This window comes from Erithacus rubecula (assembly GCF_903797595.1).
Source record: "Erithacus rubecula genome assembly, chromosome: 2".
NCBI lineage: Eukaryota > Metazoa > Chordata > Aves > Passeriformes > Muscicapidae > Erithacus > Erithacus rubecula.
Window position 1 is genome coordinate 87280115 of NC_136685.1, and position 12788 is coordinate 87292902.

At 40.9% G+C, this 12788-nt stretch overlaps 1 protein-coding gene across 7 annotated transcripts in view; it reads right to left on the bottom strand.

Annotated features, from left to right (window-relative positions):
• UBR2 (ubiquitin protein ligase E3 component n-recognin 2) overlaps positions 1-10127 on the bottom strand; it is a 53886-nt gene extending 43759 nt beyond the window's left edge. For 3 of the 7 annotated variants that reach the window (XM_079298179.1, XM_079298178.1, XM_079298177.1), the window contains exons 1-4: positions 9929-10110; positions 4625-4884; positions 2199-2277; positions 776-889 (exon numbers count right to left, since the gene is read on the bottom strand). In XM_079298179.1, the coding sequence (XP_079154305.1) occupies positions 776-889; positions 2199-2277; positions 4625-4884; positions 9929-10006 (531 nt within the window). In that variant the 5' untranslated portion in view covers positions 10007-10110. Of the gene's footprint in view, positions 1-775; positions 890-2198; positions 2278-4624; positions 4885-9928 lie in introns of those variants that run through there. The other 4 variants (XR_013773301.1, XM_079298180.1, XM_079298182.1 and 1 more) reach the window with 4 other exon arrangements.
• Positions 10128-12788: the final 2661 nt, after the last annotated feature.

A 12788-nucleotide genomic window follows, 5' to 3' on the forward strand; every position in this document is an offset into this window, starting at 1 on the left:
TCATTCCTGAGATGTAGTAACAGATAAGAAGAGGATAAGAGGACAAAATGCTTCTCTACTCTCCAGTAACTTAAGACACTAACACTTCCTGCACCAAAGATGATGCCCAAAATTTTAAATGGCCATTGGTAATTTTTCCCTCTACAGCTATGTTCAATTTCTTTTCAAACATGTATAAACTTCTAACAAGAGTGTTTTTGCAGTGGTTAGTCCAACGGTGTGAGTTCCTCCTGTAAGATGTGGCATGTCTGTCCAGGTTGTTATGCTATGAATCTTTGGTGAAGATTTACCTTCTCCATACCAAACAAGCTCTTTCACGTACCTCTGCCTTACGTCTCCATTATGACTTTCCTGTGACAGCAAGGTATTTTGATTTTAAAAATCTGTGCACTTTCCTTTGCTAAGAAACAAAGTATTTGTTGCACAGACAGCTGAATTTAGCTTCTTGGTGCACATGATTACATACAGATTCTTTTTTTTTCACATGACAGAATCCTTTGATCTCTCAGAATACACAGAAAAACAAAGAAACAGCTGCAGAGGTGACCAAGAACATACTAAATGAAGCTTTAAGTAGAAAACATGTCAAAGAACTTCGTAAGATATTAATTTTTGTCTAACAATGTGGTTCAAATATTACTTTTGAAGTTCCTACAGCCTCTCATGGAGAGTATACAAGACTAAAAATAACCTCATGTGAAGAATTTATATATACACACACATTGTGTATAACACACAGTTAACAATGTTTTGAAACATGATGCCTCAACTGTACCTCTTCTTCTGCCGTTTCTGAAGTGTTAAGTTCATGCTTTTGACAGTAAGGACCTTCCTTCCAAGCTTCTGTATCACCACAGTCACAGAAACCTCCTCCACCTGATGTTGTCATCTGAAATTATTTAAATCAGAACAGTTCATGTGAATATACATATATATCATGTATACACATTAAGAAATGAGTAGTCACAGCAGTACTAGAAAAGCATGATCACAACACCTGATAGCTTTAGACAGAATAGCAGTGGAATCTTGTCTATTTTTATGACAGCTGAAAGCTTGTCTACCTCATCAGTGTGCCTATGTCAAAAGAAAAAACCCTGAACAACAAGACACCTTCAAACACCTCCACTATGCCCCACCTGAAGTTTTCAGATTTTCTGAATCCATTACTTGCCCTGGCATCTGTACTATGCCACATTCGCAGTTTTAATTTGAACAAAATGAAATTATTTCACATGGCACTATAATACAGTGAGTAAAAGATATGCTTTATGACAAAAGGAATTGAGAGACTTAATAAGTGTAATAATATTTCTTTTTTGAATCACAAACTATTAACTCATGCATAAAAGAGTTCTTCTTTGACCTGTTTTTGGCATACTTGATATACTCTGTAGATAGAGGCACATCTTACACTATCAACAAAACTAGATGGACATTTGAAAGAGCACTTGCTTACACTTTTGGATGTTACTTGCAAATTCATTAGGCTCTAAAAGTAAAAACCTACGTACAAGAAGTCAGCTGTTATCAGCAAATTCGGCTGGGTTTCTTGATAAAAGTCATTGTGATTGGAGTTTTTTTCCTGAATCCTAGTGCTCAGTGTAACCATGCAGTGAACAGATTCACATTAGCAGCAGTGCAGTATTGTTAAAAAGAGATTTACAGAAAGGCTGCACTGGTAGTTTTCACTTAACTTCTTGGTTTAAAAACACACTAAGATCTACTTGGCTTTGTTTGCAGGGGTTTTTAGAGTCATCTGTACTACTAGTAACAGTATATTACTAAAATAAACAGCACTTACAGTTTTCATTTTCTATTGTAACTTTATGTTTAAGCTTTACATAGAAGTGGCTTCTTAATAAAGGTTTTTCAATAGCTTTTAAAAACAGTCAAACACAAAAGTCAAAACAATTCAAAACCCAAGTCGCAACCTGTAAAATTCACTAAAGGGTATGTGTTTAAAAAAACATACATTTGTAAGATTAACTGTTGCACATAAAACATAATTGCTCAATATTTTAAAGTGTTAACTTCCAGAAGTTACATTCAGATCAAACACTCAACTGCAGAGACATTCTGAACTTTGTGTTCTTTCAGCATTTGGAAATACTGTATACATTCTTAAACTTGAAACTGTTTCACACACACACACAAAGTCACTAACAGCTATGTCATTATCCCGCAGGATCACTAACCCTGTATCGGTGCTCTCTGTGAATGCTTCCAAGAAAGCATTCCATGCACAACACACAAGTTGGGTCAACTGCACAGTCTCTGAAAACAGCAACAACAGAAAGAAAAAAAAAAAAGCATTAAACACTTGATTTTGCCTTTAATTACACATTTTGCAATAGATAATTTTCAAATATCACCAATATAAACCTTCTAATGAATGTATATACTACTCTGAAAGAGGAAAGGGATGCTTTAAAAAGAGGAAACAAATGAAATACAAAAAAAAAAAATCTGTTCTCACAACAGAAAAGCCTTTAACATATTGTGTGGGTAGTACATCTAGCTGGGTAATACAGACATTGCCTTCAAGAGGTGAGACAAGTACATAGGCAAGTAAACAGATGAATTACATAACCCAGAATAAACCCAAGTAAATTCTCTCAACTACAGAGTTCCAGCATTAATGATCTCCAGCAATCAGAGAAGATATTTTTTACTGAACATTGGGAAGAAAGTTCACACGTGACTAAATCAAACCTCTCCTTCCAAGTTCAGCTCTACAAGCTCACTGGTGAGCTGCAAGAACACAATTTTCTCAACCAGGAGATCAGAGACCATAATAAGGTTTTGTCTACAAACACTCCTGGATTAGACAAAAGGAATATTTCTAGTAAGAAGGGCTAAAACAAATGAGACAATTATTCATTTTATTTAACTGTCTCCCTGAAAAACACTGAAAATGCATGAATTCATGTAATGCAACTGACTTCAATGCACCTCAAGATTAAGGAAGCTGGGGTTTGCAATGTAAAAATAAATAGCAAGAGAATGTCTGTCTTATGATGATTACCATTAAAACCAGAATTCAGAGAAACAACTTATTTTGTTTAAAAGAAAATACTAGAGATCACATGAAATCTCATTACCAAAAATTCTTTTAATTTCATTTAACCAAAATAAATTATGGAAAGATGATCAGGCAACCACGACTTATTATGCACATACATTTTCTCCAGAGGAGCCACTGAAGGTGAAAATCTCAAAGCAAAATTATACAAAGCTCTTCTGTTTTAGAATAGTTCATGTCCATGGCATTATTTTTTTTAGATTAAAAAACAAAAAAAAAAACACCACCGAATGCAACAATGTGCCTGCAGGATTTGGTAGATCAGTTCTACAATATTGAATGTTGATTCTTCAGAGCTCTAAACTCGTGGCAGTGTATTTAAAAATTCAATACCATTTGTCAAGCAATTTCTCAGACAAAGCACTGTGCCCATACTTAAAGCAGAAGGAGACCTGTAAGCTGCACAAATGCACAGAAAATCCACTGCTTTTAATGTGGATTTGGAAAATAATTCTTTGCTGTATTCCACAAAAGCTTTAGTTAAACTCTCATTACCATCCATAAGTTAGAGAAAATTAACACACAACAGTATTAAATTAATGATTAAATTAATTAATATTAATGATTAAATACTGTTCATATGGAGCAATGAAAATGTCTGTAATTTTCTTCTAAACACACCTGCTTTTTCAAGACCAACAACTCAGTATGTATCTGAAGTACCCACCAGTTTAATCTTATCCCTCCCTTATTATGAAGAGTCTCAAAGCATTTCCTAACCCAAAGGCCAGTAAGGTATCATGTTTCTAGAAGAGGAGAGCACTAGAAAGAAAAATTCTTCCACTATCATTCTCTCCTTGTAAATGAAGGGAATGGAAACCCAGACAAATAAACCCTTGAAATTAGACATTCTGTCCCCATGTCACCTTACCAAGTGTTCAAGTGTCCTAGTGAGTGGTAAAAGCCACACAAAAGAAGAGGAATTTGTGACATAAACAAAACTTAAACTATGAATAGTTCAGAAAACAGAAGATGAAAGTGAACCTACAGCTAGTAATACAATGGCTTAAAACTGAAGATTCTTTTAAATGCTTATAATTGGTTAGGAACTTTCAAGTAAAAGTATTTTTAGAGAGATCTAGAGATAGAGGTAGGGAAGGAGCTAGAAGCTGATATGCTTGTTTTAAGTATCTGATAGATTGGTTAAGCAGGTCATGGGAAGAAAAAGGTCTAAAATACAGGACCAACACTAACAGCTGGTATTAAATATCCAAAATACACACACATACACTTACCCACTTACTTCTGATTAATGCCCTTAAATCACCCTGAAAGCTCACCACAAATTCTTTCTTAATCTTGTATTTCTTTGGTACAGAAAACACTCTACATTACAGCAATTAATATTTTTCCACTTATACATCTGTAGTGTGTTTATTTTCCCCTGATTCCTGAAAGGAATCTCTTTTACTTATCATGAAAGGTTACTTTAAAAATACATTTTGGCTATTAACTTTTTATTAGGACAGTACATTCTTATTGCAAAATGTTCCATGCCTTCACAAATAATAAATACTTCACAATGTTAAGTTGAACTACCTGCAGGAATACGTAGGCTCTCCCACTTTAAAGACACGGCCACAGAGATGGGAAGGTTTGTTTGCTTGCTCCAGCTTTGGAAAACCAAATGCAGGATCTTCACCACAGAGATACCATTCCATTGGTCCCAGCAAAACGTGTTGTGCCAGCATGTCTTCTCTTTGAGGGGCAGGGTTGGGACCCCTGCAGTAAATTTTTGGTACATAATAGGCCAGATGCTGGTATACCTCTTTCTGAAGGTCATTTGCTTGCAGCCATTTCTTTTATATTAGAAGAAATGAGAACACAAATTCTTCATTAATAAACACACCAAACATAGATGTAGTCATTTAGGTTATTTTATTTCTAAATGAAATATCTAAAATGCCATTGCAAAACTAGAAAGCCATGCATCCTTCTGAGTGTTAAATCTAAATGATCACAAAAGACAGACGTTAGGAAAGGAATAATTTGTTTCCCTGCTCACACATTTTATGCTTTTGACATATAGAAGATTTAAGACAAAAATTCACTAAAATTTTCCTCCAGGATGAATGACCAGCAAAATTTTGGCAGTAATTTTTAGGACATGGCCTAGACTACATTGGTCACATTTCTCTGGAGTGCAGACAGATGCTGCCAGCTTGGGACACAGAGGATCAGCGGGAGCCTGGAGTTGGCAAGGAACAGAGACAAAAAGTACATGGAGAAAAGCAAACACAGCATTAGGTAACAGTCCTTTCCTCATTTAATTTCAACAAATCACCTGTGAAAATGAGGGAGTTTTGGTTTCTCCTGCAACCAAAATAACTCATTTGAATTACTATTTCAAGTTAATATTAGATCCATGAATTCTTGGACTGGGTTTGTGAGGCAAGGTTTTGGTAGCAAGGGGGCTACAGGCTGGCTCCTATTAAAGCTGACAGATGCTTCTGCACGTCCAAGACAGCCAACACCAGATGGCTCCAAGATGGACCCACAGCTGGCCATGCTGAGCCCATTGGAGTCAGCAGTAGCACTTCTGGGACAACAGATTTAATAGTGTATTAAGGGGAGAAGAGCTTGTTTAAGGGGACAAAAAGAGAGCAACAGCAGCTGGGAGATGTGAGTAAAAATACAAGAGAATAACAGCTCTGCAGACTCCAAAATCAGTGCACAAAGAGGGGCAGGAGGTGCTCCTGACAACAGAGAGATCCCCCTGCAGCCCAGGGAGGTTCAAGGGATGCAGAGATCCACCTGCAGCCCATGGGGATCCCATTCCAGAGCAGCTGGATGCCCCAGAGAGGCTGTGACCCCATGGAAGGGGCTCCTGGCAGGAGCTCATGGAGAGAGGAGCCCATGCTGGAGCAGGCTTGCTGGCAGGACTGGTGAACCATGGGGCAGCCACACTGCAGCAGCCTGTTCTGAAGGACTGCACTCCCTGTGAGAGACCCAGGCTGGAGCACTTCATGAGGAACTGCAGCCCGTGGGAAGGACTGACACTGGAAAAGTTCATGGAGTTCATGGGAGGGACCCCATGCTGGAGCAGAGGAAGGATGTGAAGAATCCTGCCCCAGAGGAGGAAGGAGTGCAGAGACAGCATGTGATGAGCTGGCCACATCCCCCATTCTGCATCCTCCTGTGCTGCTCAAGGGAGGAGGCAGGGAAAACATGAGTGAACTTGAGCCAGGGAAGAAGAGAAGGATGGGGGGAATGTGTTTTTAGGATTTGGTTCTGTCTCTCATTACCCTACTCTGATTTTATTGGTGAGAAACAAAACAATTTTTCCCCTATTCGAGTCTGTTTTACCCATGACAGCAATTGCTGAGTGACCTCTCCTGCTCCTTATCTCCACCACAAGCCTTTTGTTGTATTTTCTCCCCTCTCCAGCTGAGGAGGGGAGTGAGAGAGTAGCTTTGGTGGGTACCTGGCACCCAGCCAAGGTCAACTCACTACAATTCTCTTAGTCAATCAATTGTAAAAAACAATGTTAGCAGTTTTTAAAAGGCATCAAACCACTAAACTGCCCTAAGCTACTTAAAAACTCACAGCTTCTCCTAGGATTTTTTTCACCTGGTATATACACACAGAATAAAAAAGAAATACTCTAGGACAACATTTCTTTTATTTCTGCCTTGTGGATAAGTTTAAACTCTAAGTTAAGACTGCAAGGTTTTTATAATGAACAAACGGGAGCAGATACTGCAAGTGTCCACTGATTAAATCCTGTGTTACATAAACAGCCTCAGCATGCCATTTCTCATTGTAAGTGTGACAACCAGACACCCCCTGGCAACTTCCAAAAAAAAAGAGCTCAGAATCAACCTAAAACTGTCATGAAAACACAAAATTAATTATGCCAAAATAAATGGGTTTAGTGATCAAATGTTAGAGCTTGATTTACTCTGAATTATTTATAACTTACTCGAAAGAACTTATGCTTGAGATAACACAGTTGTAGTAAGTTCCTCGGGATACAGACATTTAGAGTCAACTGAGCATCTGTGCAGACTGGCTGTACTTTTGCCATTTTTTAAATATATTGAAGTATTTTCACTTACTAGATATGTTTTCCTAAAGTAGAACTTGGTATTTTGAAAAACCTAATTTGTCAGGATGTTTTCTTTACTTCTCCTGTCCTGTTTGACTTCTTAGAATCATGACTGATCTGCTTAATCTTTCTATATTCATTTAGTTTTGATGGTTAAAGCTCAGTTTTTTCTCAAGGAAGTCCATGGGAAAAGATTGCCAAAAAAGTCATAGCAAAGAAACTAGAAGTTTACAGATAATCTCACTATTCCCACCAGGATTCAGAGAATATCATAGGAAAAAAAGATTAAAAAGTAAAGTTTTCAACAAGAATTTTATTTTTCCCACCAGTCCATTCATCTTTTCCTTTCCTTTCATCAGTTTTGCCAAATAGCTACTACTGCAGGAACTGACCCAATCACAGTGGCAGTGACTTAATCTTTTCCATGATTTCCATTTAATACGTTTGTTTTTGCATTATTTTCTATAGCATATACTTGTTATTAAATGGGATTTTTTTCAGCAAAGTATCTTTAACTTCAGCAGTACATTATTAATTTCTATCTAGAAAACACACAGTGCATAGCTACACTACAAGCTCAGACAAATTCCTAGGCAGAGAAAATTCTTGTTCCTTGAGTAAATGGCTTTCCCATCCCAAAAGTTCTGGGAATAGTTGTCTGAAAGTCAGGAGTGACAATTATGAACATCATCACATCTACATCTGTCTGTGGAGCCAGTTCTACACACATAACTGTGCATACAGTTTTGAAAATCAGATCCTGGATTAAATATTATGAGAAGGAAATCCAGGCTACTAGGACAAGGAAACAGATGTGACTCTAAGAGCTGCCACAGGTCTGTTGTGGAAGTAAGACTGTTAATAGAAATATATACATAAGTATACATATGGTGCACTGCCTTTCTATATTGCTACCTGGGGAGCACAGAACTCCAGAAAAACTGCTCAGAACTTTGTTCTTCCATAAAAGCATTCTGCATTCAGGCAAGGTTCCAATTAGTATTAGTCTACCTTCTAACCTGAACTCACACACAAGAAAAGCTAATATTCTGCTCTCCCAAGAGAGGTTTTTATTAAAAAGGAAAGTGTATTCCTCTTCACTTCCCCCTCCTCACACTCACTCTCCTGCAACAACTTTAACTGCCCTGGGAAAAAAAAAAATGTACAAAGCATTGATCAAACAACACCTTACATAAGTAAATACCTAATGGTTTATCAGGGTTTCTATTAAATTTCCATCTAAGTAAAAGATACCAAAAGAACAAAATGTATAATACAAATAAGCAATAAAACAACTCACTTCTCTGTTCCAAAAGCTAAAAGTATAATTTATGGGGTTTTTAGCTACACAAAAAGAAAATACTTGCAATGTAGGCTCACATTATGCTAAAGAGAACTTTTTTTTTTTTTTTCTTCTTTGAAAGTTTATCATTAAGTTGTTGCCACAAGAAATTGAAGCCTTAAGTGCTACAACTATTGCTTTGGGATGGTATTTGTTTTGTTAGTACTGGGCTATCAGTAAAGTAAAGTGCTATCAGAAAAAGGAGGAAGAAAAATCACACTAGATTTGAGTGACAGATCTCAGAATTGGAGCTTGTGCAGGTGATGACATAATAAAAATGAGAAGGAATTGACCAAATTGAAGTTGGCACTTCTACCTTCAGCGAATTCCTAAATGCATTCCCCTGGGAACATGATTGCCTTGAGTTTACCTGCAGTGTGACCCAAAAAAACCATCTGCTATTCACACAGACAAGGTAATTTGGGCTCAATTTGGACTACTTTATAAATATTTCATGGAATTATTTGGTTTGCTGGAGAGAAGAAGGAAGATTAATCCTGGAGCTAAACTAGCTAGGATATAGCTAACTCTGCACATTTGCCTATCTAATCATACCTTTGTCGGCACCGAAGATATGCAAACATAATCTGAGGATAATCTGAATCATAACAGTCTTTTATTTTCCTTTGGAAAGCAGCCAATGTAATTCCCATTGAGTCAGATAAAGACAGCTCTTCAAGGTTTTATTCTACAGATATACACACGAGCAGTATCAATGCTTTAACATATATATCCAGTTCCTCAAATGCCCAAGTGTCTAAACGGACAAACATTTATGTCAGAAACAAAACTTTCTCCAAAGACTTTATCCTCGAGATTACATTCCTCTTCTTTGTAAGAGTAGGAAAAGTATATAAACAGAAGTAGATTTCTTCAAATGTTACACCGATTTTACTAAGACTTCTTCTACAAACACCCCATTCTAATAATCCTAAGATTAACTACTGCAAGCTTTTCCAGAATCGCATCTTAAATAGTGTGGAGGAAGGAAGAATCTTGCAATGGCACTTCCACCCTGTAAAGCGTATTTGGGGTCAGATATATACCTAAATTAATAGGAAGGGAGAGGGGAAAGGCCAGCAGAGGCGGAGGAACGTAACTTGGGGAAGCAGCTGAGGAAGGGGCGAGATCCCCGCCCCGGCAGGGGATGGCCACGTCCAGGCGGCTTCAGGGCAGCCACCTGCGCCAGCCGGCACAACAGGAAAAGCTGGCTGACCGCTGCCATGGATCTCGGCTGCTGCAACAGCGACGCTGGCGACAACAGCGCGCCGAGACCACGGTGGGACGGCGCTGCCGTGCCCTCCGGCCAGCCCCGGCAGAGACACCCGGTCCCGGAGGGCTCGCTGGCCCCGCGGAGCGGCCTCGCCGCGGCCCCGGGAACGGCTCCGCAGGCCGGTGCCCCCCGCGGCCTCCGAGCCCCCGCTCCCTCCCCGCGCCGGGCCCGCCGCCTCACCACGGCGATCTCCTCGGCGGAGCACTCCAGCAGGCTCTTGTCAATGGCCTGCACCTCCGCCTCCAGGTCCGCCGCCATCTTCTGCCTCCTCCTGCCCCCTGCCCCGCGCCGCCGAGGCCGAGGCCGGGACAGCCGGAACGGGGCCCGGCGGCCGCCCACCCGGGGGAACACACACTTCCGCCCCGCCCCCCGCACGTCACCGCCCGCCGCGCCGCGTTCTGGGGGCTGCAGTCCGTGCCCGCCCGCTGCCCGAGGCGCGGCGCTCCGGCTCCTGCGGGGCCGTGCCGGTACCGACCCCCCTCTCGCTCACGGAAGGCCAGGATCACGGGATGGGTCACGCTGGAAAGGGACCACGTCTGGTCCAACCTCCCTGCTCCAGCAGGGTCATCCCACAGCACGTGGCACAGTTTTAGTCCAAGCGGTTCATGAGTATCGCCAGTGAGCGATTCTCTCTGAGCAATCTGTTCCAGTGCTTGGTCACAGCACTGTAAAGAAGTTTTTCTTCATGTTCAGGTGGAAACTCTATGCCTCAGTTTCTAACTCTTGCCTCTTATTGCTCAGCACCACCGACAAGAGCCCAGCTCCATCCTCTTCCCTTCACATCCTTATAGGCATTGATGAGGTCCCGTCTCAGTCCTCTCTTCCTGAGGCTGAACAGCCCCAGCTCCCTCAGCCTTTCCTCATAGCAGAGATCCCCCAGTCATCCTCACTGTTCTCCACTGGACCTGCTGCAGAAGCTCCACATCTCTTCTGCACCGAAGAGCCCAGAACTGGACACAGCACTCCAGATGTGCCTCACCAGAGCTGAGTAGAGGGGCAGGATCACCCCCCGAGCTGCTGGCAGTGCTCTCCCTAAGGCACTCCAGGATTTTGTTAGCCACTCCGGCCACAAGGACACTGCTGACTCATGGACAGCTTGTTGAACACCAGCTCCGCCAGTTGTTCACCAGCCTCCGCCAGTGCAAAGTGGCATCTGGGACTGGGGACATCTCCAGTGTGGCTGGCACAGCTGGGTACCCCCCTGAGCTGAAATGCCCTGGTCAAAGCTGACAGAGGGTTCCTGGAAGGCTCTGACATTCCACGCAGGTGGAATGAAAATAAATCTGTGAATTATATGACTGAGGAAATTAAGCCTTTAAGACAAATGTTACTAAATAGCAGAAGCTATAAATTCTGTTTCTCTGCTTCCAGGGGCCCACCCACGCTGAGGCGTGGCTTGCTCACTCAAGTCGAGATGCCGGTCTGCGTCTCAAAAACAAGTCACCACCACCACCAAACCCAGCAAACAATCATCCTCCATAACTCCTTTTCAGCACATACAGGCTCGGCATCTTACGAGGCCTTTCTGAAAACCTGTTGTACCACTGCTGTACCCATGGGCTTGCCTTGCACCTCTCTAATTACAGCTGAGCCCAAACCGAGCAGACGTGTCTGACCATGCGTGCAGCCACGGGGCACCTGGGCGTGCAGAGCTTTGAAAACACACCCACCTTCCCTTGCTGGCAACTTCTGCATGGACCCAAGCACTGTGAACAAAGGGAGCGCTACTTCTACTTCCCAACTCCTGAGAGGTTGAGATAATGACCCAGCTAGAGCCTAACCCAGCAAATCCTGCTGAGAGAATCTCAGCTCTGGGGAATTTACACTTCCAAGTCTGGACAATGCATGGGAGGGGAATAAACAGGCAGGAAAGGCAGACCAAGTAATAATTGCCTACAGTACTAGCTGAAGGCACCTATAAATGTCACCTTTGCCAAACAGTGGCATCAAAGTTACTGCAGAGTTACAGAGCTGAGAGTAAGTGCTGCTTCACATCCTACATTCCTTAAAACTTTGTAAGTGTTCTCATAGTGAATATGCATACTTGCTTCTTCCCTTTTTTAATCTCCTCCCCCTTCTCATTCTCCCCTCAATAAATAATTTACATATCAAGTTTCCCAAGAATAAGCACAATTTCCTTTTGTATGTACCCTTCCTATATGCAGGGTACATATTTTACTGTATTTATTTTTATCTCCTTTGACGCTTCTTAAGTAATTGTTCTTAAAATGGAGCAAATAATTATAGATTCCTTAGAAGATCAGTAAAGCCCACACTGTTTCTCATTCATGCACTGTGCATACCTACGGAATACAGAACATGAATCTTCTTTGGGAAATAGCACAGGGTGAAGGAGACCTGTATGATTTGTTTCTCTTTCTGGGCTACGTGAAGAAAATGTTAGAAAAATCCTGAAGTTTAGTAATGTGAAAGGCATCTTATTTTACCTAGAAAAGTGGTTAACCCAAATAGAAATTACCCTGCAAAGCCATTATTTCAATATTAACAAAACAACTTCCTGAGTATCATTTTTTACAACTTTGGGAAGAATTTTCCATAACATTTAGCCTGTGACATTTAATTCATAAGCAAAGATACTGTTCAAATTCAGGAGTAATAATTAAGGTTGAGGAGACTGCCTTTATCTTCTGCCAAAAAAAGCCTAACTCTTACTAAAGCTATTATCAGATAGAAACTGAAAAAAAGAAAGCTAGACAATTTTAATGTTTCAGCAGGGTAAATAGTAAACTTTATGGCATTTCTCTGCTCTAGCTGAAATTTTTCTGGGTCTCACCATGCTTTCAACACACAAGATAGACCATAGAATGCTACAGACCCTGGTTACGAAAGATGCAGGTGTTAGGAAAGATGCAGATGTCATCTATACCTCTTTCACCTCCTGACCTGTCTGTTCAAGCACTGCTTGCCTCTGACATTAAAAAAAAAAAAAAAAAAGGGAGCTGGGGGGGGGGGAATAAACCAATACCTAAATGGTAATTGGACTGGAGATCAATTAACTTAATTGAGGTCCAGTACTTTT